Raw genomic sequence first — 21820 nt, 5'->3', positions numbered from 1 at the left:
AAATGCGGCTTATCGGCTTATTATTATTGTCGGTAGAGCGGAGCGCCTTATAAAGTCTGTTAAGATTCACATCATTTGATTGATGCTGACTAGATCCAAAATTTTAAAAAGATTGAGCGAGCTAATTTTAGAATAAATGAATCCCGGAAAGCAGGTGTCACGTCAATCGTTAAGGTCTGGTCCAGCCTGCCGAGTCATGACTCTACCGAAGTTTTCCACGGCTGAGATCGTGAGATCTGGTGAAGATCGGGGCACTTCCATCTTTTTCTGCTTTTTTTTTTTTTTTTTTGGTTAACATTTTTAGATGTTTCCTTCTTTTTTTTATATACCTTTCTCATTTTCTTTTTGGTTGGGCCTCTAATCTTTTTAAGGTTAATTTTGTACGGGTCTCCGCGGATACGGTGAATAGCAAATATATTTATGTAAAGTTCAACTTTATAAGTTATTCTTCCAAATATCCTAATGTATACGGATATGTCCCTCCTGCTAGTATCCGTTAGAGAACTGTTAATTTTTTAACAGTTGACACGTTTGCCATTTCCCTCTTCCTCTTCCTCTTCCTCTTCAGGCTGCCGGAGCGGACGGCGACGACGACGACGTCGGCGACCTTGCAGAACTTATCGGGGTTGCAACCAACGAGGACGAGGAAGAGGCGGAAGGCGAAGGCGCGGCCAATGCCGTCAGAGGCGCCTGTGACGATGGCCCACGCGGGCACCACGACGGCGACGACGACGACGACGACGAAGAAGATGAAGAGTAATGAGGAGAAAAGGAGAATACGAAGGAGAGGAAGAAGAAAAAAAGTAAATTTATCAATTCACATTATTAATTAATCATATTTAAGTATTTTAATTGTGATTAACTAGATTTTTCTAACGAATATTAACGGCAGTGATATATCTGAATATATTAGGACTTCTGCAGTAATAACTTATGAAAATTAAACTTTGTAGGAATATATTTGGTATTCACCATATTTATAGGGACCAGTATGAAATTAACCCACGGACCTATATGAAATTAACCCAATCTTTTAGTGCTCTCCGCTTGTTTAAATTCATTACATATAATAGTGTTTAATGCATGCTTCCCATGCCCCCAACTCTTTGAGGAATAATTGCTTTCACATGATATAGTTGAATAAAATAATGTACATGTTTATTTATAACATTTTTACCATGCATACGTGGTTATTTTTAACATTTTGGTTTTGATCACAAGATTTCTATTATTAATTTTTAAAAAGTATTTATTTTTAACTGTTCATTTTTGTGTCCACTCGATAGACAAGAAAACAATATTCAAGAAGTATAAAATTTAATTTTCAGATAGTTTAAATAGTTTATATCCTTTTCAATAGTGCCGATAGTCAAATTACAAATTATTATTAAAAAAAAAAACAGAAGTAATAAAGTTCATTTGTTACTGATAGTATTTCAATTCAACTATTAATAGTATATTAGCCTAATTCTATAAATATATATAGAGAAAGAGAGACTGATTATAGCGCTTGTAAAAATACTAGGCACTTGATGTTTTTAAGTTTTCCACCATTAAGTTTATTTTTTTTCAATTATTTTCGCCCGTTAGATCATACTATTCAACCAACCACCGTCGTTATATTTTTGCATGATTGTATAATTACCGCACTGTTAAAATTGACATACTGTGCAAATCAAACAATACGTGCCGTGAATTACAAAAATAGCTAGTGCGTTGCTAAGACGAAACCTGGGAGCTCTCAATCCGTGACCGACGTCGCGAGACGCCAGCAAGCTCTCTGGTGCGGAGAAAAGATGCTGGCTGGCGGGACTCGTGTTTGCTTTTTCTGCCGCGCATGAAATTCGCGTCGGTGCACGTCGCTGTCGTTCGGACTCATGCCCTGTGACGCTTCCCGCACGTTTCTCTCATTTCCAATTCGGAGCTTCTCGAGTGTACAAGATTTTTTTTTTTTTTTTTTTCTTTTGTTTATTATACCCTGGCTAAATAACAGAAAGCCTTTTTTTGTATTTTAGCTTCTGTCTCAATTACGGCGTGCGCTAAGAATTGCACCAATTATCACCTTGCACTCTATTATCATCTCAAATAAATCTACAAATTTTTAAATTTAATAAACTTGATTGTAAAACTTTACTAAAACTAGTTGGCATATTATTATCACATTATTTTACATCTCAATATTTTATTTAATTTGCAGCCCCAAAAATAGATAAAAAATTTAGATAAAAGAGGGCCTATGTTTTCTATACTTACTATCTAAATTGATAGTTTATTAAGTAGTTTTACTCAGATTTATATAATTCTACTGTGTTACTCACAGATAACTCCGTATGCAAACCTAAGTTTACAAAGTTTGATGGTTAAATTCAACAATTATTCTAAATAAATAGCTAGACATGTTTGATATAATGGGAAGGACACTCACGATTCGCTCGATCCCGACTTCACGCCCTACCAGAGAAGTCGACGAGATGCCTGAACTGCAAGCTCCGGAAACAGTCCATGCTTGCTATGTAAGCCCGATGTCATCAGTTCGATCGTAACCGAAAAAAGTATTAAGTGACCCCAAACAATGATATATCGAACTACCAAATCAATGGACACTTGCATCAAACCGAACACTTATTAATGATAGCAAGCATCAGAAAACTCATCAACAACTGTGAGTACACTTTATTACCAAAAATCTTATGTCCAAACAATGAAGTTTGCACAACAGTATAGCTTCTGAGTTCTGAGGCCCTCTGAATATCAAAACTACGGCAAAATGCTACTCTTGGATTCTTACAACAGATACCAGCAGTTCCCAAATTAACTGAGAAAAGATCGAACTTATGACTGCATCCTCGAAGCTCAAATCAGAAAAAATAGGAATTAACTAACCTTGATGGCCTCATACTTTTCAGCTACAGATCCACCTTTCTGCTGCTGGAACTCGATGTATCGCAGAGTTCTTGCGAAGAAAGCATCGGCAGATGGCTCGGACGTCGCATTCTCGCTTTGCATCTCGGTTGTGATCAATTCGATCAGCCCCTGAATCACTGAGCTCGTGATCTGGGGATTTCCTTTCTCAAAGAAGTATAGGTACCTGTAAAGGCAAATTACTCAGTTTCCTAGGATATGTCCCATGATGGATTATTTTGGACGTAAAATGTATTGACAGTTCCCATACTATCCCGATATCATGACTTGGTCTCTGGACCTTCTAGGACTTTCTAGTTAAACATTTCAATGAACCTATATGATGCAATTTAAAGCTAACCGCTGGAGAAAAAAGAATATGTAATTTTTGCTGCAAAGAAAAACTGTTTTACACCATTTTTAAAATGACTTTCTAATTTCAAACTTTCCATTTACTTGAAACAGGCTTAGGAAAGGTTATTTACAGCAAAAGGCAACGAACATCCGACTTTTCCAACTTCTAGAGATGGAATTACAATATATAACAAATTCTAGAACCGGAGTGCCTAAATTAAGAGTCAGGCTTGGCTTCTTGAAAAGATTTCTCTACTTCTTGGAAAGATTTCGCCCATATGTTGAGCTAAATGTGGCATGGTTTCTTGAAAAGATTTCTCCACTTCAAGAACCAGCAGCCAACCAATGTTAGGCAATTAAAAGGTATCGGAAGCTATTGCAATGGCAGTAAGCTAAAATGAGCTTCCAGGCCGGAAAAGCAGAATCTGCAAACAAACCCTAAATTAAAGATTTTGTTGGGCAGTAATACTTGTTCAGTATTTCGATGAAGAGTGCAACAGATCCACTGCTGCCTTTTGTAGCATTAGCCATCTGCTGAGCAGCATTCGCAATTCTCAACGCACGCTTCAAGCAAAGTAGGACCCTGGAACAAAAGAAAGATTAGCGGTAGCTTGAAGAGAAAAGTTTACAATATTCCGCTAATATTCTTTATATTCAGTGAAAGCACGGGTGATAGATCAGTAGCAGCTTGAAGAGAAAAGTTATGTACATTTTGCTAATATTATTTAAATTCAGATAAAGCACGAGCAAAAGCATAAGATGGGACTGATATGTAAAGTTGTTCAGTTTGCTTTATAAGCAAATTCAAAAAAAAAAAAAAAAAAAAAAACGAGAACTGGTGCTTTAGTTGATTTTTAATTTTTACAAGTATGAGCAGTAATTAACATTATAATCTTGACAAATAAAGGGTTGACAAAATTCAGGAAGCCTCAAACAAATAATCATGATTTTCATATCGCCCCAAAAAATTTTGTAATCAATATTTCACCTCATTGACCTATGGCAAGAACAAGAGGGGGAAGAGGAGTGAAAATTGTGATTTTTGTTAGAACATTCCCGCAATTGAGCCTAAAATTAGGACTAGCAGATTCTACATACGGAGTAAAAGCTTAGGTAAACAAATATGGAGACTAGAACGTGGCAATGGCAAGTAAATCTTTTATTAAAAAAATTTGCAGATGCACAAGAGAGCTAACGCATGAGTTCACACCTTGTTAAAAAATTTTGTCAGAACATTCCCGCAATTTGTTAAAAAAAGGCAACAAAATTTATGAATTCATACCTTTCACCGTCCTTTGTTCCATCCTGATCATCAATCCAGAAGAGATGTGAACATGCATAGACTGCTCTACACTGATCAGGCTTCTTTAGAAGTTTCGCCGAGTACTGCACAAAAGGAAAAACGAATATTCGAGGTAATACAATTGCAACAGCAGAAAAGGCAATAATCCTGGTTTCCAACTACCTAAAAGTACAAAGGATCCAAAAAGCAAACATAAAAACAAAGAGAAAGAATCCCACCCCCGTGGTCTTGTGTGTTAGTGTATCCCTGTTCTCCACCCCAAATATGTTCATCCGCTGCAGAGTTCCAATGATTAAGTGAATTGCTGTCACTTGTGCTTTAGAATCCTGCTCAGACAACAATAACCGATACATAATGAGCAATTGAATAAGCAAAAAGACATTTAAGAGGATACATTCTGACATTAAAGGAAATTATACACAATGCTCTGGAAAAAAAAAAAGTCATAGTTACTTACAGTAACTTCCTCTTCATAGAGTACAAATGCTTGAGTGAAAAACTCATATGCAACAGGTTCTACATCACAATCATTGGCAGCCTGAAGAAGAGTGGGTTGTTAATGACAGATAATTGAACAGAAGAGAATGAAAAGAGGAGCCGAGAAATGGACGCACCTCCGCACATTGCAAGTATAGCCTCAATGCAAGTTCTGGAGAAGGAACAGATGACAATGCCTCGATAGTCTGTAAGTGATTTGAGCACTTGAAGTTTTGTAAATACAGCCATCACACATATGAAATTTGGGTTTGGTAGCTATTAATAAGATTTGGATGCAGATCATGTTGAGTCAAAAACCAATGTTAGGACATTTATATTGAAGATACATGACATAAGACATGATCTAGCTATTTGAAGTATCAAGTCATAATAGAGATCTTTTACCTTAAAATCAGACTGTCTTGAAATTGATAGTTTCACAGACGATGTGAAGTACTTGTTAGTTTAACAGTCTAGACTGGTTCAACTTTCGTAGAAACATTTTTAGATTGTCTAGATCAAGACTAGTGGCTCTGATTTTCAATTGTCGTGTACATAGACACTTATTAAATATACACTCTCCTTGTTTTTTACCCCGCTTGACACCTAGGTCAAGAGCTCCAAAATTTGTGAACATTTGTGTCTAAACATCATCTGGATCAGATTTAATGGTATGTATCTTCAATATAGATTTCCTCACAATAATTTTGACTCAATAGATTTTAATTCGATAGTATTACCATTCAAATCTTATCAATAGTAGCCTAGCCTTACACTGTAAAGCTACCTTTCATCCATTCAAATTTCAATGGAGTATGCAACAGATGTCATGAAGAAAACCTGATGTAAAATTTGAAATATTTTCTTAGGTGTCGCAGGGACCTCTTCTCCTCCCACATCTCCATCCTGACCCTGTAAACGTCTAACAAGCTGCAAAGGAAAAAAAAAAACGACACAGGCCTATCTTTGTTTAATATACATGAAAAATTATAGCAAAACTTTCCAAGTAAGCTACTTCAGCTTACTAGTTCGCAAAATAATTAGTTAATGTTACTTTCTAATATGACGACACAAAAGTTTCCTTTTCAACAAAAATTAATTTCCTTTAATTTTAAAATACAATCAGTGGATAGGCATACTGGAGTATTATTATAGCCTAGCATAATATATGCACCTAGAAATTACAAGCTAAAACTTTGATTACCAATCTTAGTGGCCAACCTAAGATTACCAAACTTTCGACTAAGGTGGATACAACCCAATCAGTTAAAACCTGTCTGAACTTGCACAATGGCTCTCGATTACACAAGAGCACCAAAATTCCCAGTGTAGTAATACCCTTGACTCTTAGCTTTCATGCCCATCTGAAAGTGTAGGGTGCATCGCTGTGGTTGCAGAAGAATTCTGATGCCACTTAAGCATAGGTTGATGTCTTGGTGAATTGTCCAAAGAGATCCGATGTCTTGGTGGATTGTCCAAAGAGATCCAGCAAGGACTAGCTGTATGCATTTTCTGCAGGCTACTCTCACACCTAAATGTGTTGGTATTGACTGGGCACAAAGTTCCACTCACTACTATTGCCTATTAAGTCTAAACTCAGTTGCCAACTCCAAGCAGCGGAAGAAGGAAGTCTATACCAATGATCATGGCATCGTAAATGATAATTAAGCAGTGGAAGAAGTGGGTACTAATGATGATGACCATGAATCCATGATAATGATAATTATAGAGAGATCTTCGCTGAATAAATTCAAAGCATATGAAACAATTATTTTACCATGTGAAGAATAATTTAACAAACCTTAAGAGCAGAAAAGACCAAAGGAGGCACGGTAAAAGGTAGACGCTTAGGACCTCCAAGAAGAATATGCTTCTGAACAGCACATATAATCTGAAAGGAAAAAACAGTATCAGTACAAGGTCATTGTGACTGTCAGACATCTTTCTAAGCCTTTTTGGCCTCACAATAACGTGTGTTGTTTGATGAACCGCCGCCTAAATTGTGATTTTAGGAGAAGCACTATATTAATATACCCCCAACAGCTTTCTGCAGTAAAAGGAAAACTACCAAATCAGAGCTTCGTTTTTGAGGTTCAAAATCTCATTTCTGCTTCACTGCAGCAGAACCTCCAGATTGCTCTCTTTGCCAAACGCTCCACTAGAAGTTACCACTACTAAAAGCAGACGCAGACGATGAGCCAACCAAGGGTTACTTTAAAAGACATGGGGAAGTAGCAATTTTTAAAAACGTGAACCTAAACCTTTTAATGGGTCTTTCCAACAGTTCAGCAATTTCCTGATACTAAACAAAATGCCCTTGCTCTGCATTAGAGTAGCACCGGTCAACCATCACGCACCATTGCACAACATGAATATGATTGGAATTTATCGATTATGAGAAAATAATAATCCATTTATATAAAGAAAATCAAGAAAATATAATGATAAAGATCTTGTTTAATATATGGATATTATAGAATACAAGAATTTCTCTAATTTATTTAAAGCAACTCAATAATGATAATGATAAAGTGAAAATGTGGCTACCAAAGAAAAGAAAATTTTCTTTCATCTATTTGATGATATTTAAGAAAGATAATGACAAGGGCTTTTTATAGATTAAATATCACTCTCCAAATCTAGAAATTGTATACATCGCACTTTACATCACATTATCAAATTAGTTAACAAGAGATTATGTAGTGTAGCTACATGATAATATAATAGGTAAAAAATTGTCCACATGATGAAAGCTCGGACAGACATTCTCACTCTCCGCTTTAACTAATAGTTGTATATAAATTTGTATCACGACCTACTTTATAGTTGTAGTAAACAGTCATCTACATATGCGACAAGGATAGCTAAGTAGCCTTTTTGTTGTTTCAATTGCTAAGCTTTGGCACCAATAAAGCACAAAAGTGTCAATGAAGATAGAAAATTGAACCTAAGCTTTAGGAACAGAATAAACAAATGAACATAAAGCTTTAGAAACATCAGTTACCTTCAACATCTCATCAGGATCATCATTATGCAATATGTGAATGAGGCGAGCAACAGAGTTCTGCTCCTCCTTGAAATCCTCTTCATCAAGCTGGAATTAAGAAAGACAGTTACTGATACGAAAGGTAAATATAAAGGTAAATATAAAATAAGGTAATGTAAGTATGCAACACATCAAAGAGACAGTTTGGGAAATTTGATGTTCACCTCATCATCCTGAGCCCCATCAATATCCCTTATGAGCCCTTTTATTAATTCAAATAGAGCCTCGACCTAAAATAATAACAAATACTATGGGCTGAGAAGAAAAAGCATTTCTATGAACACTGAAAAAGTGAGAAAGTGGTATACTTTATCAGCGGTTGATATACAGGTGGTGTTCTTCATGATGCTTTGGATAATAACCATAGCCATCACTTTGTTTGTGCCACTATCTAGGTGATCCATAACCTGTGCATAGTTTGGAAGTTCTAATGCAGTGACAACACTGTTATACTTCTCCAAAGGAGCACTTAGAAGTGCGACAATTTGCTTGGTTGCTTTGCTATCCTCAAGTTTTGCTTTGCCTGAAAGTTTCTTGACACATGCTCCCTGTGGAATATTGGGATGGCACATAAGTATCTCATGGATCAGATATAATCATCAAAAAATCCAAAAGCTCAAACAGTACAAAAACACCAACCAGCTTGCCTACCGGTCATATATTCGATACACAATCATTTAATGAAAGAAATAACAAATGTAGTCATTCGAATTTGACCTCGGCTCAATTATGTTCTTTCAATTTAAAGAATCTAGTCCCCGAATCTTGTTCCACATAATAATTAAATCCTTTGGTTTGTCTGTCAACTTAAAAAAGGCACAACAAACTATCATTTTGCTTGGTTAAAGTTGAAACTCTAATCACGAAACTGAAATGAGGGCAAAACTTCAAAGACTAAATTTCATAAAATTGAAACACGGGATAAAATTGAAATTAGGGTCACAATTAAAGAACTTGAAACTAATAAGGAAGTTAAATAAATTGGAATCAGACTTCAAGCCTAATTCACAATTAAACTCATAATAAATAATTACTTAATTAGTACTGAACATGTATGAATGTCAAACTTTTGAAAATAATATTTGTTTGGGTGGTTATTGTATATATAATAAGCATGATAAACAATTCAATAACATTACTGTAGTCATATCAAAATTCAGAGCAAAGCTCAAATTTAAGAGGCATACCAATACTTGATCCACATAATCAAGTCGATCAGGGTGTACACGGAGAGCGAATGTTAGGAGAGATACAAAGAGAGTTATCGCTCCTACAGATGGCATATCAACCTGTGCTTCTATTACCTGCCATAGGAACATAAAATAGACTTAAAAGTAGCTTAAAAACAAATGAATTAATGGAGATGTCATGTTCTTGAGCAAATATATGTGAACAAACAGCTGTACATAAGCATGAGAAGATACAGAGATCTAGATACATACAACCGCAATTCCGCAAACATGTATAATATTATATAAGTTGGGAGATAAAGAATAATACACCATCATTTATTAAGAAAAAAACAAGAAATGATGATAGACCTTTGCGTTTTCACTCTTAAATAACTTTCAAGAGTCAAAAATTGTATCATCAATTTTACCTTGTTCAAAAAAGACATGCATTTCAAACTGGATCTGCAAACGCTAATGCTCATGCCTCCCTTCACCAACCCACCTAAGAGTTAGGGATGTCAACGGGTCAGATTGGAGGCGGGTTTTCAAAAACCCAAACCTAAAGCCGACGACCAAAACCGAAACCCGAATGAGTTTTGAAAATCCATATCCAAAACCGATCCCAAACAAAAACCCGAAATCCGAAACCTGAAACAATCATTTCTCTTTACCAAATTTCAAAACATATTACATTAAAATCTAAATTTTTCAAAATACAAATTCAAGTATAACATCAAACATTCATACATATTATATAATGTAAAATATATTCAGGTTCCGTCGGGTTCGAGTTCAGGTTCATGTGGAGTACAAACAAAATCCATACCTGATCTCGAATCTATCGGATTTCGCTTTTTATACTCGTATCCGAAACCATATCAGTTTAGCATCGGGTAAACCTGCCCGGTTTGGATTCGGATTTGGATAATTTCGGGTATCCATACCCAGTATCCATTGACATCCCTACTAAAAGCACACCTTTAAATATTGTCAATACTACACAAACCTAGAATACCGAACTGTTAAATATAAAAATATATAAACACCGTTCTCTAACAGCTTAAACTTTTAGAGTACAACGGTTGTTTCACATGGTATCAGAGCAGGAGGTCCTGAGTTCGAGTCACGTCAAACTCCTAGCATTATTAATTTCCTCCCATTTAATTCAAGTCCACATCATGGGCCTTCCTAACAAAAAGTCTCGAGCCCAGACGTGGGGGTAGTGTTAAATATAAAAATATATAAGCACCATTCACTAACAGCTTAAGCTTTTAGAGTATAACGGTTTGTTTCACATGAACAGACTGACAAAAGTCCTATCCACTATTTAGTTTTATTTTAACAATAGGACAATAAGGAGAGAAATAAGGAATCAGATAAAAAGGGCATAAGATAGAAAAGTTAATCACCCAAGGAAAGGTTAATGACCAAAGTCCAAACCTACTCCCCGTCCTAAAACTAATCAACCAAAATCTAAGAGAGACAAAAATGAAATGACATGCACCTGAAACTTCAAACAAGTCAAACCAAAAGCAATCCAAACCCAAGCTTATTGAACACGAGCCATGAGGCAAACCCAATGTTCAGAAAGCATTGTAACACTGACAACTTTATGATGTTCAAAACAAAACATTTCCAGAAAAAAGACAAACCTAAGTCAACTTGAACATGATATGAAAGCTAAATAATGTCAGGAAGCCCACAGATTCAACCCAAAATAGGCCCAAACTCAGGCAGCTATGAAAGGAATGATCTGAAATCAGAGGCTGTGAAAACTTGAAGGTCCTAAACAACCCGACACCTTGAGAAATCCAAAACCAAACCACACAAAACCTGAGGAACTGTGAACCCAAAGTGATAAATAATCAAAAACTCAAAAAGAAGTTAAACCTGAATCACCTACCATATGAATTGACCAAAAACGACCTGAACCCTAAAAACCTTGATCAGAACCCGAGATAAACCACCCAATAATGACTCTATATGAGTCACGAGAATAACACAGAGGGGTAGACGCCATAAAAATTATGCAATAAATATCTGAGCTCACACAGTCATGCTTGAATCACAACATACCGAGAGACAGTAAATTGATCCAAGATTCAATTTAATATATCCATGAATGCATAACAGAACATATATCCACAAGTAGTAAATTTACCTTTCCTATCGCACTATTTAGTTTTGCAAAAGCTTCAACTTGCAAGAATTCTGGAAGTACCTGCATTTTATTTGAACATATGAGAAAGATATCTCAAGCTATGCATTGGGATAACAATATGATAGCTACTCACTTCTGTACTTGAAGCTGCATAATTTGAAAGTCTGTCCATAAGTTGAGATAGCACTGTTTTAATATCAACAGTTGGCTGCAAAGAGAACAAAGAAATAAAGGCTCTTTGTAAATTCTCCATATCAATCAAGACAAATTTCGGAAGAAACAAAGAGCAAGTGACTAACAAATAAATCACTACTAAATGAGGTCTTGATGCAGAACTGTCCCACAAAGCGATCTTGGCGTAGAACTGTTCCATAGGTCTTAGCTTTAAGTGGTCTTATTGGAGTCAATTAGTTCTCCAATTTGGCTAGGAATTCAGTTCAAGTTACAATTGGATACGTTTTCAGTTCAATTCATGTCTATGTGGGTTAGATTTATTTAGACTTAATTTGGAATCTTCATTGTGATCTCATTATGAAAGTGAATAAGTTAATTAGGTATTTAGTTTGATCTCTTTCTCATCTCTTTATGATGTAGGATCAAATACCTAAAACTCAGGTCTTCTTAATTGATTGAAATTGGGCATAAATGCCTATTTAAGGTCCTAGATGATCTTGCCATTCAGGTTATATGGATTAGTAAAAGCTTGATTGAGATATACGTCTATGCCTCCCCCACCCTGTTTCCAGCGCTTCCCTCTCCCTATTGCAGAAGCTGCTACCGCCCTCTTCTCCTGCTCTCTACTTCATGTTCTCCCCTACACTCTGCAGTCTCTTCTTTCTGAGATAAAGGTGCTGTGCCCCCTCTCCCTCTACTCTGTTGCTGCAGCTTACGGCACCCGCAACTGCTTCTCCAGGATGCCGCGGCTGCACAGAAGCTGCTGCCGCCCTCTTCTCCTCCTCTCTTCTTCTTGTTCTCCCCTAGAACCCTGCCGTCTCTTCTCTCTGCGACAAAGGTGCTGTGCCCCCTCTCCCTCTACTGTGTTGCTGCAGCTTACAGCAACCGCAACTGCTTCTCCAGGATGTTGCGGCTGCGATAGCAGCCCTTCATCGCTGCAGCTGCTTTTTTGATGATGCAGCTGTCATGCAGCATAACTTTTCAGACTCAGTTACAGCTATAATTGCTGGAGAGAGTTCATTCACTTCTATAATTAAGGATTTCAACACCTTCTCGACCCTATTTCTTGATCAAAGCTAACCCTATCACCTACAAGGCTTCTACGAAAACAATCCTACATTAGATCTCATTTAGGCGAAGAAGAAAAAGATCTATGCAAAATTGTGAAAAAAAAAAAGTTACCTACCTGAAGCTGAGGACATGCACTTAGTAATGTTTCAAGAGTTTGTAAATGGTATTCATCTGGAAAAACTTGAATTATGCAATCCATCAAGTAGAATTGAGCAAGCTCATCTTTACAATTGACAACCTGCCAACAAATTAATAAGATTTGTGAGGTGTGCTATATTGGAAAAAATTTTCAGCTCTTTAAACTCGTTTGGATAGAGAGAAACGGAGAGAATAGAAAAGAAAATTAGGAGAAAGGAGAAAACAATTAATTTTGTCTCATTTGGATTGAAACTTGAAGAGAGAAAAGAATAGAAATGTTGACAAACAGAGAGAAAATGACCTTCCATAAAAGGTTAATCTTTCTCTCCAAAAGTGGAGATAAAGGGACAGAAAGGAAAAAGAACGTTATTTTCTCATCTTTTTGTCCCTTAATCCAAACATCAGAAAGAAAAAATTACTTCTTTTTCTTTTCTTTTCTCTCCTTTTCTTTTCTCTTCATTTCTCTCATATTCTCTCCATGCAAACGAAGCATTAATAAGCTAACCTGCTCCAACACCCTGGGAAGAACAGATTCTTTGTACATATCAAGGTCAACACCCTCTATCTGACTTAGAACATGAAGATTTTTGCCCACCTAGAAGAAAATCACCCAAAACAAAATCGTAAAGGAAGATGTGAAAAACTTATACTGTGATGCTTTGGCGGAATTATTTAATTGAAAGATGGCGATATTACAAGATCACGAAGTTCGTTCCTTTCCTTTTCCCGCTTCTCTTTTTCCCGAAAAGGTCCCTGCAGACGAGAAAGTCCGATTCCTAGTCTCAACTCAGGATCACCTAAAAGTATCAATAATTCCCAATCACTAAAATACCTACATAACTACAAGTACTTTTATGGTACAAAACACGCCCAAGTATATGGACGCATGTACTGGGATTCTATACATATAAACAAACAGCACGTGAAATATCTGACAATTCAACCAACCTGATGCTGCATTCTAACCCAGAGTTTATTCATCTCAATGAAATTTTGAAGAACGAACTCAACAGCATCATTAACAGTGTCAGCATCCCTGCAAAATGAAAAATGTAAGATAATGAAATAAAAATTTAGAATAGATAACAACAATCATGCAAAACAGCTACTAAATTATTATTTGGTTAGCGTCATCTAAGGTCAAAAGAAATGGAGGAAGAAATGCATCTCAAACTTGCACTAGTATTGCTCAATGATATATGACAAGATGATCCTACAAGAGTCCCTTGTAAAATATAAGCACTGCCAAACTCCTAAACTTTCAGACTTAAATTTGAGACCAGAAATATATAGTTGGAATGAGCTGTATGGCATATAACAAAGAACTTCACTGATTAATCGAGTACTAGACATCATATATGTACGTCTGCATCTATGACAGGCTGAAACAAAAGACGAACTCTATTAACAGGCTATTGCCAGTGAAAGTTGATTAGTTGGACCTTATAGCATAGATAATATATATTTACCCTTCGTACTCAGAACCAATATCTGGCAACTTGTCCCTGCTAATCTGAGAGAGGTAACTTCTTAGGAAAAGCCCACGAAGAGGATGTTGAACACCACGGCACATTTCCACAAGATCTTTAAGCAAATCCTTTGCAGGAGCCTCTTTTGATTTTATATATACAGATCCCACTGTGCAGAGAAGGTACCTGATAACAAACACATTGAACTTCAAATATAAAAGTCTTAAGCAATAGATTTTTCTGTGTGTACCTTTGTTTTGAACTTTTACTTTGCCGGTTTAAACTGACTGCATCAAGTATACGCAAAAAGACTTTTGATAGTTCATAAAATTGTGTCTTTCCTTCTTTTGTAATTCCATATAAAAAACAATCATCAACCATGAAAAGGTCAAACTTTCAAATTTTAACCCAAAATTGTTGCCATTGTTCTTCTTCCTCTTCTTCTTCTTCTTCTTCTTCTTCTTCTTCTTCTTCTTCTTCGGAATAAAGACATCTCACAATAATATTTTTTACCAAACAAACAAAAGCTCAAAATTTCAAATTTCAATCCAAATCATTTGCCATTCTTCTTCTTCTTCTTGAAAAGAAAAGACATGAAAGAAACGATATTTTCACCACACAAAGAACAGTCAAATTTTNTTTGAGCTTTTGTTTGTTTGGTAAAAAATATTATTGTGAGATGTCTTTATTCCGAAGAAGAAGAAGAAGAAGAAGAAGAAGAAGAAGAAGAAGAGAAAATAATGACAACAGATTTCAATCCAAATCATTTGCCATTCTTCTTCTTCTTCTTGAAAAGAAAAGACATGAAAGAAACGATATTTTCACCACACAAAGAACAGTCAAATTTTGAATCCAAATCTGTTGTCATTATTTTCTCTTCTTCTTGTCTTGAAAATGAAAGGACATTTTATGACAATATCTATACAAAACAAACTAAAGATCAAATTTTCAAATTTCAGTTCAATTTTGTCATTATTTTTTCTCTTCTTTCTTCAAAGGAAAGAGACAATATCTATATCAACAGAAAGAAAACAAACACAGACCCAGAAGATATACACAATACAATAAGAATCTAAGAATATAATCAGACACCCAAGTATCCATACAATACTAAAAGCGAAAGGGAACGATTTCTAAAGCTTACAGCCTCGGCAAGACGTTGCCAGCGTGCTGCACGAGCTCGTAGAGATCGACGACCGAGCAGTTCCCGCGCGAGGTCTCCTCCCTGAAGAACAACTCCAGCTTCCTCAACTCATCAAACGCGCGCATATCTAACGAGGAATTCAACCACACCATCAGAACCCCCAAACACCAAAATCATCATCTAATTAGGTACCTAGGAAGAGCTTTAGAGAGAGAATCGCCTACACAGCTCGTAGTACTTGTGTGGCGAGAGCCGCGACGTTCGCAGCTCCGAGAGCATCTGCGCCGAGAACTTGAGGGCTTCCTTCAGATTGTTCGAATCCTATCAACAACAACATCATCAATAATTACAAAGGGATAAGCATCGGAGATTAGGTTTAGGGTTTTCATACGAGGGAGCGGTGCATGTAGAAGGCGTTGTGCTGGATCCCGGCGACGCCCTCGGCGAGCCACTTATCCTCGTCCTCGGCGGCGGCATCCGGCGCCATTGTTGCGGGGGTGGGGGCCGATCGAGATCGGAGGTGTGATTGGGGTGCGAGGGTTTCGAATTCCCTCGTTCGCCCCTTCTTCTTCGTCTTCCTCGTCGTCCGAATGATTTTTCTTTTTCTTTTTTTTATATATATTTTTTTTTGTTCGATGCGGATCTGAGGGGGAGAGAGAGAGAGAGAGAGAGAGAGAGAGAGAGAGAGAGGGGTTCGGGTTCGGGTTTGGGTTCGGGTTCGGGTGTAGGGGATTTGACCGAATGGATTGGGTTCGTCGTAGTTTGTCGTTTGGACGCGGTGCGCCGCGTCATGTGCGGAAGCACCCAAGTATCAGTTCAGTTTTTTCTCTGTTTTTTTCTTCTTCTTTTTTTTTTTTTCTTTTTCTTTGTGTGTGGATATCAAAGTTGTGAAATCATTCAAACTTTTAGTTAAAGTTTTTCAAAAAAATTAATTTTTTAAACTTTTATTTGGTCAAATAATTTCTAACTTACTGCACGATTGGAAAAAAAATTGAAAAAAAAGGTAAATCGTTCACAGTTTTTTTTAGATTGAAAAAAAAAAAGGTAATTATTTACAATTTTTTTTCCTAAAAAAAAGACGATGAATCGTTTACTATTTTTTAGATTTTAATAAAAACGATGAATGATTTATTGTTTTTTAATTGTTCTTTCATCTTAACAGTGAATTAGATAAAATAAAATTATTTAGCTAAATAAAATTTTTATAGAGTTATTTGATGAATTATAAATTTTTTAAGAATTTATTTGGAAAAAAATTCTCCTCATTTATAATTATATAGAGATTGACTCTATGATTCTAAGCGACAAAATCAAACTTGCGAAACTCAGCATATTTCTATTTCTTGCTCTCAAAATTCTCGCTTCGCTCAACAAACAATTTAGATCCCGATCAAAATCGGATTGGACAATCATTTAGAATAAATAGTGCTTATTGTCTTTGGATTCGATCCATACCCGAATTTTGAACAATATAATGTGTTCGAAATTAAACCAAATTGGATGAGATTTTAAGCCAAATTTCAAAATAAAAGTGTTGTTAAATCAAAATGAATTGTGTATTTAAAATAAAAAGATCCTAATCATAGATCTTTCTAAATAAAGGCCAACTTTTTTATTTTGTTTTTTTTTAAATAGTAATTCTATCCATACACTCTATAGCATAGACGTAAAATTTACCTGCTCCCATTTTTATTCACTTTATTTTTTTTTCTTTTTTACTGAAATTTCAAAAATAAAATTTTGTGAACCATTGCTTTGGAGGGTATAAAATAAAATATACCACTATACCAGGTGGCATTTTTCTTTTTTAAAATGTAAAAACGGTTCTAATACTTTAAGCATTGTCAAATAACCTCATAAATATTAAAATTTACAACAATTAACCCTTCTAAACTTTATGTAAGATTTTAATTGACTATATTTTTTAAATAAAATTACAAATTGAACTGTCATTAAAGCTTAAAAAAAAAATTATTTACCTTTTATGAGTAAAAGTAAAAGCAAGATCGGCAGATTATACTATATTTCAAAACTACGCATTCTTTATCTGATTTTTTACTTCACTACCAACCCCAAACAAACTTAAAAAAAATCATATTTTACTCCCTCAAAATTTCAAGCTGATCTCTATTTTTTATATTTTATATTAAAATACTCTTTAAAATAATAATAATAATATATTAACAAAGTACTTTTTATATTTTATATCGAAATACCCTTTAACATAATAATAATAATATATTAAAATAGTACTTTTTTATAGAATAAGTATGGGTAATTTAGTAATTTTGTCCTCTTTATTAACACCATAACTCTCTATTTATAAAATTTTAAGAAGATAAAATATATACTTTTCGAAGTCAAAAAAGTGAAACTAAAAAATTATTTACAAAAAGCTTTCTGTGTTTTAACTTTTTTCTTAATTTTAAGAATGAGTTGGTAAATAAAAGTCAGAATTTCAGCGAGTAAGGCGATCATGCTTCGTAGTGGATAGAAATTGTAGGATTAATTATTACTAAAAGAACATCAAGCATTTTGTTGTGCAACTCATTTGCCACACTCACCAAAAGTCTCTCACTGTTGGCGGCGGGGATGGGCTCGAGACGACGCCTTCTTCGGCGACGGTGATAGTAACAACGACGACAATTCCTTCGGCCGCAGCGAAGAGGGGAGGTAGGCGTGCATTAGTGAGAGAGGGCGGCAGTGTATTGATGAATTAATTAAAGATGAAGAGATGAGGATTATAGATTTAGATGTATTAATTAAAAGTAATGATGAATTAATTAGAGACAGAGATGTGAGAGTTGTAGATGACAGCGAAACATTAATTAGAAGTTTGGTAAAGAAAAAAATAATGATTTAAAACACTAGTGGAAGTGACGAAAAATTTACTGCGTGAAAAAAAAAAAAAGGGTTAATTGTATACGTGTCCCTACAAACATGGTGAATTACAGATATATCCCTGCAAAGTTCAATTTTCATAAGTTGTCCCTACAAAAGTCCTAATGTATTCAAATATGTCACTGCCGTTAGTTTCGATTAGAGAAATTTCATTAACCACAGTTAAAATACTTAACCATGATTAATTAATAAGTGAAATGTTTTTATTCTCTTCTTCTTCTCTCCCTCTCTCTTCCCTCTTCTTCGTCGCCGGCGAAGGAGGAGATGTGGCGGCGGCGAACCCTCTCCCTCTTCCTTTTCCTCTTTCCTCTTCCTCTCCCTTTCCTTTTCCCCTTTCTTCTTCCTCTTCCTCTTCCTCTTCCTTCTTCTTCGTTGCCGGCGAGGGAGGAGATGTGGCGGCGGCGGCGAACCCTCTCCCTCTTCCTCTCTCTCTTTCTCTTCTCCCTTCTTCTTCCTCTCCTTCTTCCTCTTCCCTCTTCTTCGTCGCCCACAAGAGAGAAGATGCGGCGGCGGTGGCGAACCCTCTCCTTCTTCCTCTTCCTCTCCCTCTTCCTCTCATTCTTCCTCTTCCCTCTTCTTTTTCCTCTCATTCTTTCTCTTCCCTCTTCTTCGCCGCCGGCAAACCCGACCCCGACCCCGACCCCGACCTTGCCGAAGTGCCGCCGCCGCTATCCGCTCCGGCAGCCCGAAGAGGGAGAGAAAGAGAAAGAGAAAATACTTTCGGAGGGATATATTTGTGAGGACAAAAAGCTCATTTCACGAACATACTATTAAAAGATTAGCAGTTTCCTAACAGATTCTAACCAGAGGGATATATTTGAATACATTAGAACTTTTGCAGGAACAACTTATGAAAATTGAGTTTTGTAGAAATATATCTGTAATTCACCATATTTGCAGGAATGAGTACGTAATTAACCCCAGAATAAATATAGGTTAATAGTTTGTCATTATTGTTGTTTTATTTTTTAAAAAACCTATACACACGTGCCGGTCTCCGCTCCCGTTGGCCTCGTTCGCACGTGCGAGTGCCGGGTGGAGAGGATGCGTGTCCCGAGGCCGCTTTTTTGAAATCTTCGAATCCACCCCCTACCCACCAACGGCTAAAATTTGTATTTTCTAATTTCTCAATTTCTCGGACAAAAAAGCCCCTCCGCACGATTGCCAACGTATTCGTACTCTGTCCCCTCAGACAGAGAAAATTTTGGCTGGTGAACCCGGTCCACCACGTCAGCAGAGGAGGTAAAAAAATTTTATCATAATTTTTAAAGTTAGATTTAAAATTTTAAAATTATAACCGTGAGGTTGAAATATCATGTGTTTTAACATAAATAATTTTTTACATAATTATAATTTTTTAGTATTTTTATTATTATTATTTTTTAACATTATTATATATAGATTTTTATGTGATTGAGTGTGTCAATTAACAATAAATTGTTTAAAATCTCTAATATTCCAAAATATGTTTGGCAACCGAAGACGAAATTTAGTGATAACTTTTTTTCCTCTTATTTTAATATATTGCAGGTAAATAGTAATAACAAGAATAAAAAAGTTCATATGTTCGATCACCTATAATTTAAACATAAAAATAGAAAAAACAAAAAAATAATCATATGAAACAAAGTCTTGATAAATCATATCTAGCAAATATAAAATTTCATTTTAAGATCTTAGTAATGCTAAGCAAAACTTTTTTTCAAAAGTTCTCAAATACCTTTTTTATAGTTGGAGACTTTCTATTTTAATAATCTATATACCTATACATTATTCCTCATAAACTTTGCCACATGATAAAGCCTCCTTCATCCTCGTCTTCTTCTCCCATCCTTGCCTTCTTCCTTATTCCTGATGATCGAATTTATTATCTTTTATCTCCGCGTGATGTTACGTCTTCCACGTGTCCATTTATTAATTAATATGTTCACATTTATTGTCATCTAAACAAATCAATTTTATAAAAAAAACAAATAAAATAAAATATATGTTGTCGTGATTAAAGAGGAACTCGACACTGACAATAGCAATGAATGAGAAGTGGAAGGTGCGTATGGAGTAGTGTTTTATTGCTGTTTTTTTATTATTATTACGTGTAATTTATTTGCTGAAATTTTAAATTTTGCTATATCTATTTCATAGCTTTTATTTGTATTTATTGATTTCTCATGACAAGTGAACAAATTTTAAAATATTTTACTTTGTCAATCTTCTGTCTCTTATAGCATCAGCCGGCCGCAATGCGCTGATAACTTTACTAGTTAATACATTATGGTTCAAGGTATATCACTTTAGCATCATGTGATGTCATTTTTTTTTCTTTTGGTTACCTACTTTGTTAACATTTTTATTAAATTATTGGTATTAAAGTGAAAAATTAGTAAACCAAAATAGGGTATTTTGAAGTTTTGTCAATATGCTTTAATAGAGAAATTAATAGAATAGCTAAGGAAAAGAGAAAATTAAGAAAATCACATAATACAAAGTTATACATTTTAAATTATAAAAATACTAAAGTGAGAACTATTTACATTATTTTGAGATTTGTGTGTTTTACATAATAAACAAATAGACTTATGATGTTACTGTTTCATCCAATCCCACGCGAGGAATTCTCTCTCCTTATCGAACTGTAAGCACGAGTATTTGGAGGAGACTGACAAACTCAACTCATAACTACAGTGAAGTAGAGATGAGATATATTGCCAAAACTCATAACTTTTAGGACTTGTTTGGTTCAAGGGTGGAATTGGAATGGATAATGAAATGGGAATGAATTGGAATGGTAATTGAAATGACCCACTCCCCCAAGATGTTTGGTTTATTTGTGGATTCGGAATTGGAATGAGTTATTCACATTTCATTATTTGGTTCGTATAAACTAAAAAAATTATAGAATACTACAATACTAATTTTACTCTCAAATATAAATTTATATTANTTCAAATTAAAATTTAAAATTATATATTTAATTTTTAAATTTTAACTCATATTTTAATTAAAAAAGTTGAAAAAATAAATTTAATCGAAATAAATATCCATTCTGTCCGGATTCAACTTCCAATCCGGCCTTCTAGGCCGGATTGAATAAATAGGTGATTGGGGGATTCCCATTCCACTAGGGAATCGGAATCGGAATGGGACTCCCGCGTAATAAACACCCACAAACGGATTCACCCATTCCGATTCCAATTCCAGGGTGAAAAAGAAGCGAACCAAACACGCTCATAGATTAAAATGGATCAGAGTTCATCTGGGGGTGCTACTAATAGCACCAAACACTTAGGGCTTGTTTGGTTTAAGGGTGGAATTGGAATGAATAATGGAATGGGAATGAATTGAAATGGTAATTGGAATGGCCCACTCTTCCAAGACGTTTGGTTTATTTGTGCATTGGGAATTGGAATGAGCTATTCACATTTTATTGTTTGGTTCGTATAAACTAAAAAAATTATAGAATACTATAATACTAATTTTACTCTCAAATATAAATTTATATTATTTAAAAT

The 21820-nt window shown here is 35.3% G+C and overlaps 1 protein-coding gene across 1 annotated transcript; it reads right to left on the bottom strand.

Moving 5' to 3' along the window:
• On the bottom strand, positions 2642-16015 carry LOC109708917 (vacuolar protein sorting-associated protein 35B-like). The gene is made up of 22 exons (XM_020230853.1): positions 15802-16015; positions 15635-15731; positions 15411-15537; positions 14267-14452; positions 13746-13833; positions 13494-13550; positions 13303-13392; positions 12775-12897; positions 11548-11622; positions 11415-11474; positions 9269-9385; positions 8390-8629; positions 8246-8311; positions 8040-8129; positions 6837-6926; positions 5876-5965; positions 5173-5241; positions 5016-5096; positions 4777-4884; positions 4538-4641; positions 3725-3838; positions 2642-3088 (listed from the first exon to the last, which is right to left on the bottom strand). Exons 1-22 carry the CDS (start codon positions 15895-15897, stop codon positions 2875-2877), a joined length of 2382 nt encoding a protein of 793 aa, XP_020086442.1. The 5' UTR covers positions 15898-16015; the 3' UTR covers positions 2642-2874.

The sequence above is a fragment of the Ananas comosus genome, linkage group 4 (genome assembly GCF_001540865.1).
Source record: "Ananas comosus cultivar F153 linkage group 4, ASM154086v1, whole genome shotgun sequence".
In the NCBI taxonomy this organism is placed as follows: Eukaryota; Viridiplantae; Streptophyta; class Magnoliopsida; order Poales; family Bromeliaceae; genus Ananas; species Ananas comosus.
Note: the sequence above shows the minus strand (reverse complement) of the source record. Positions and strands in the feature narration are given on the sequence as shown.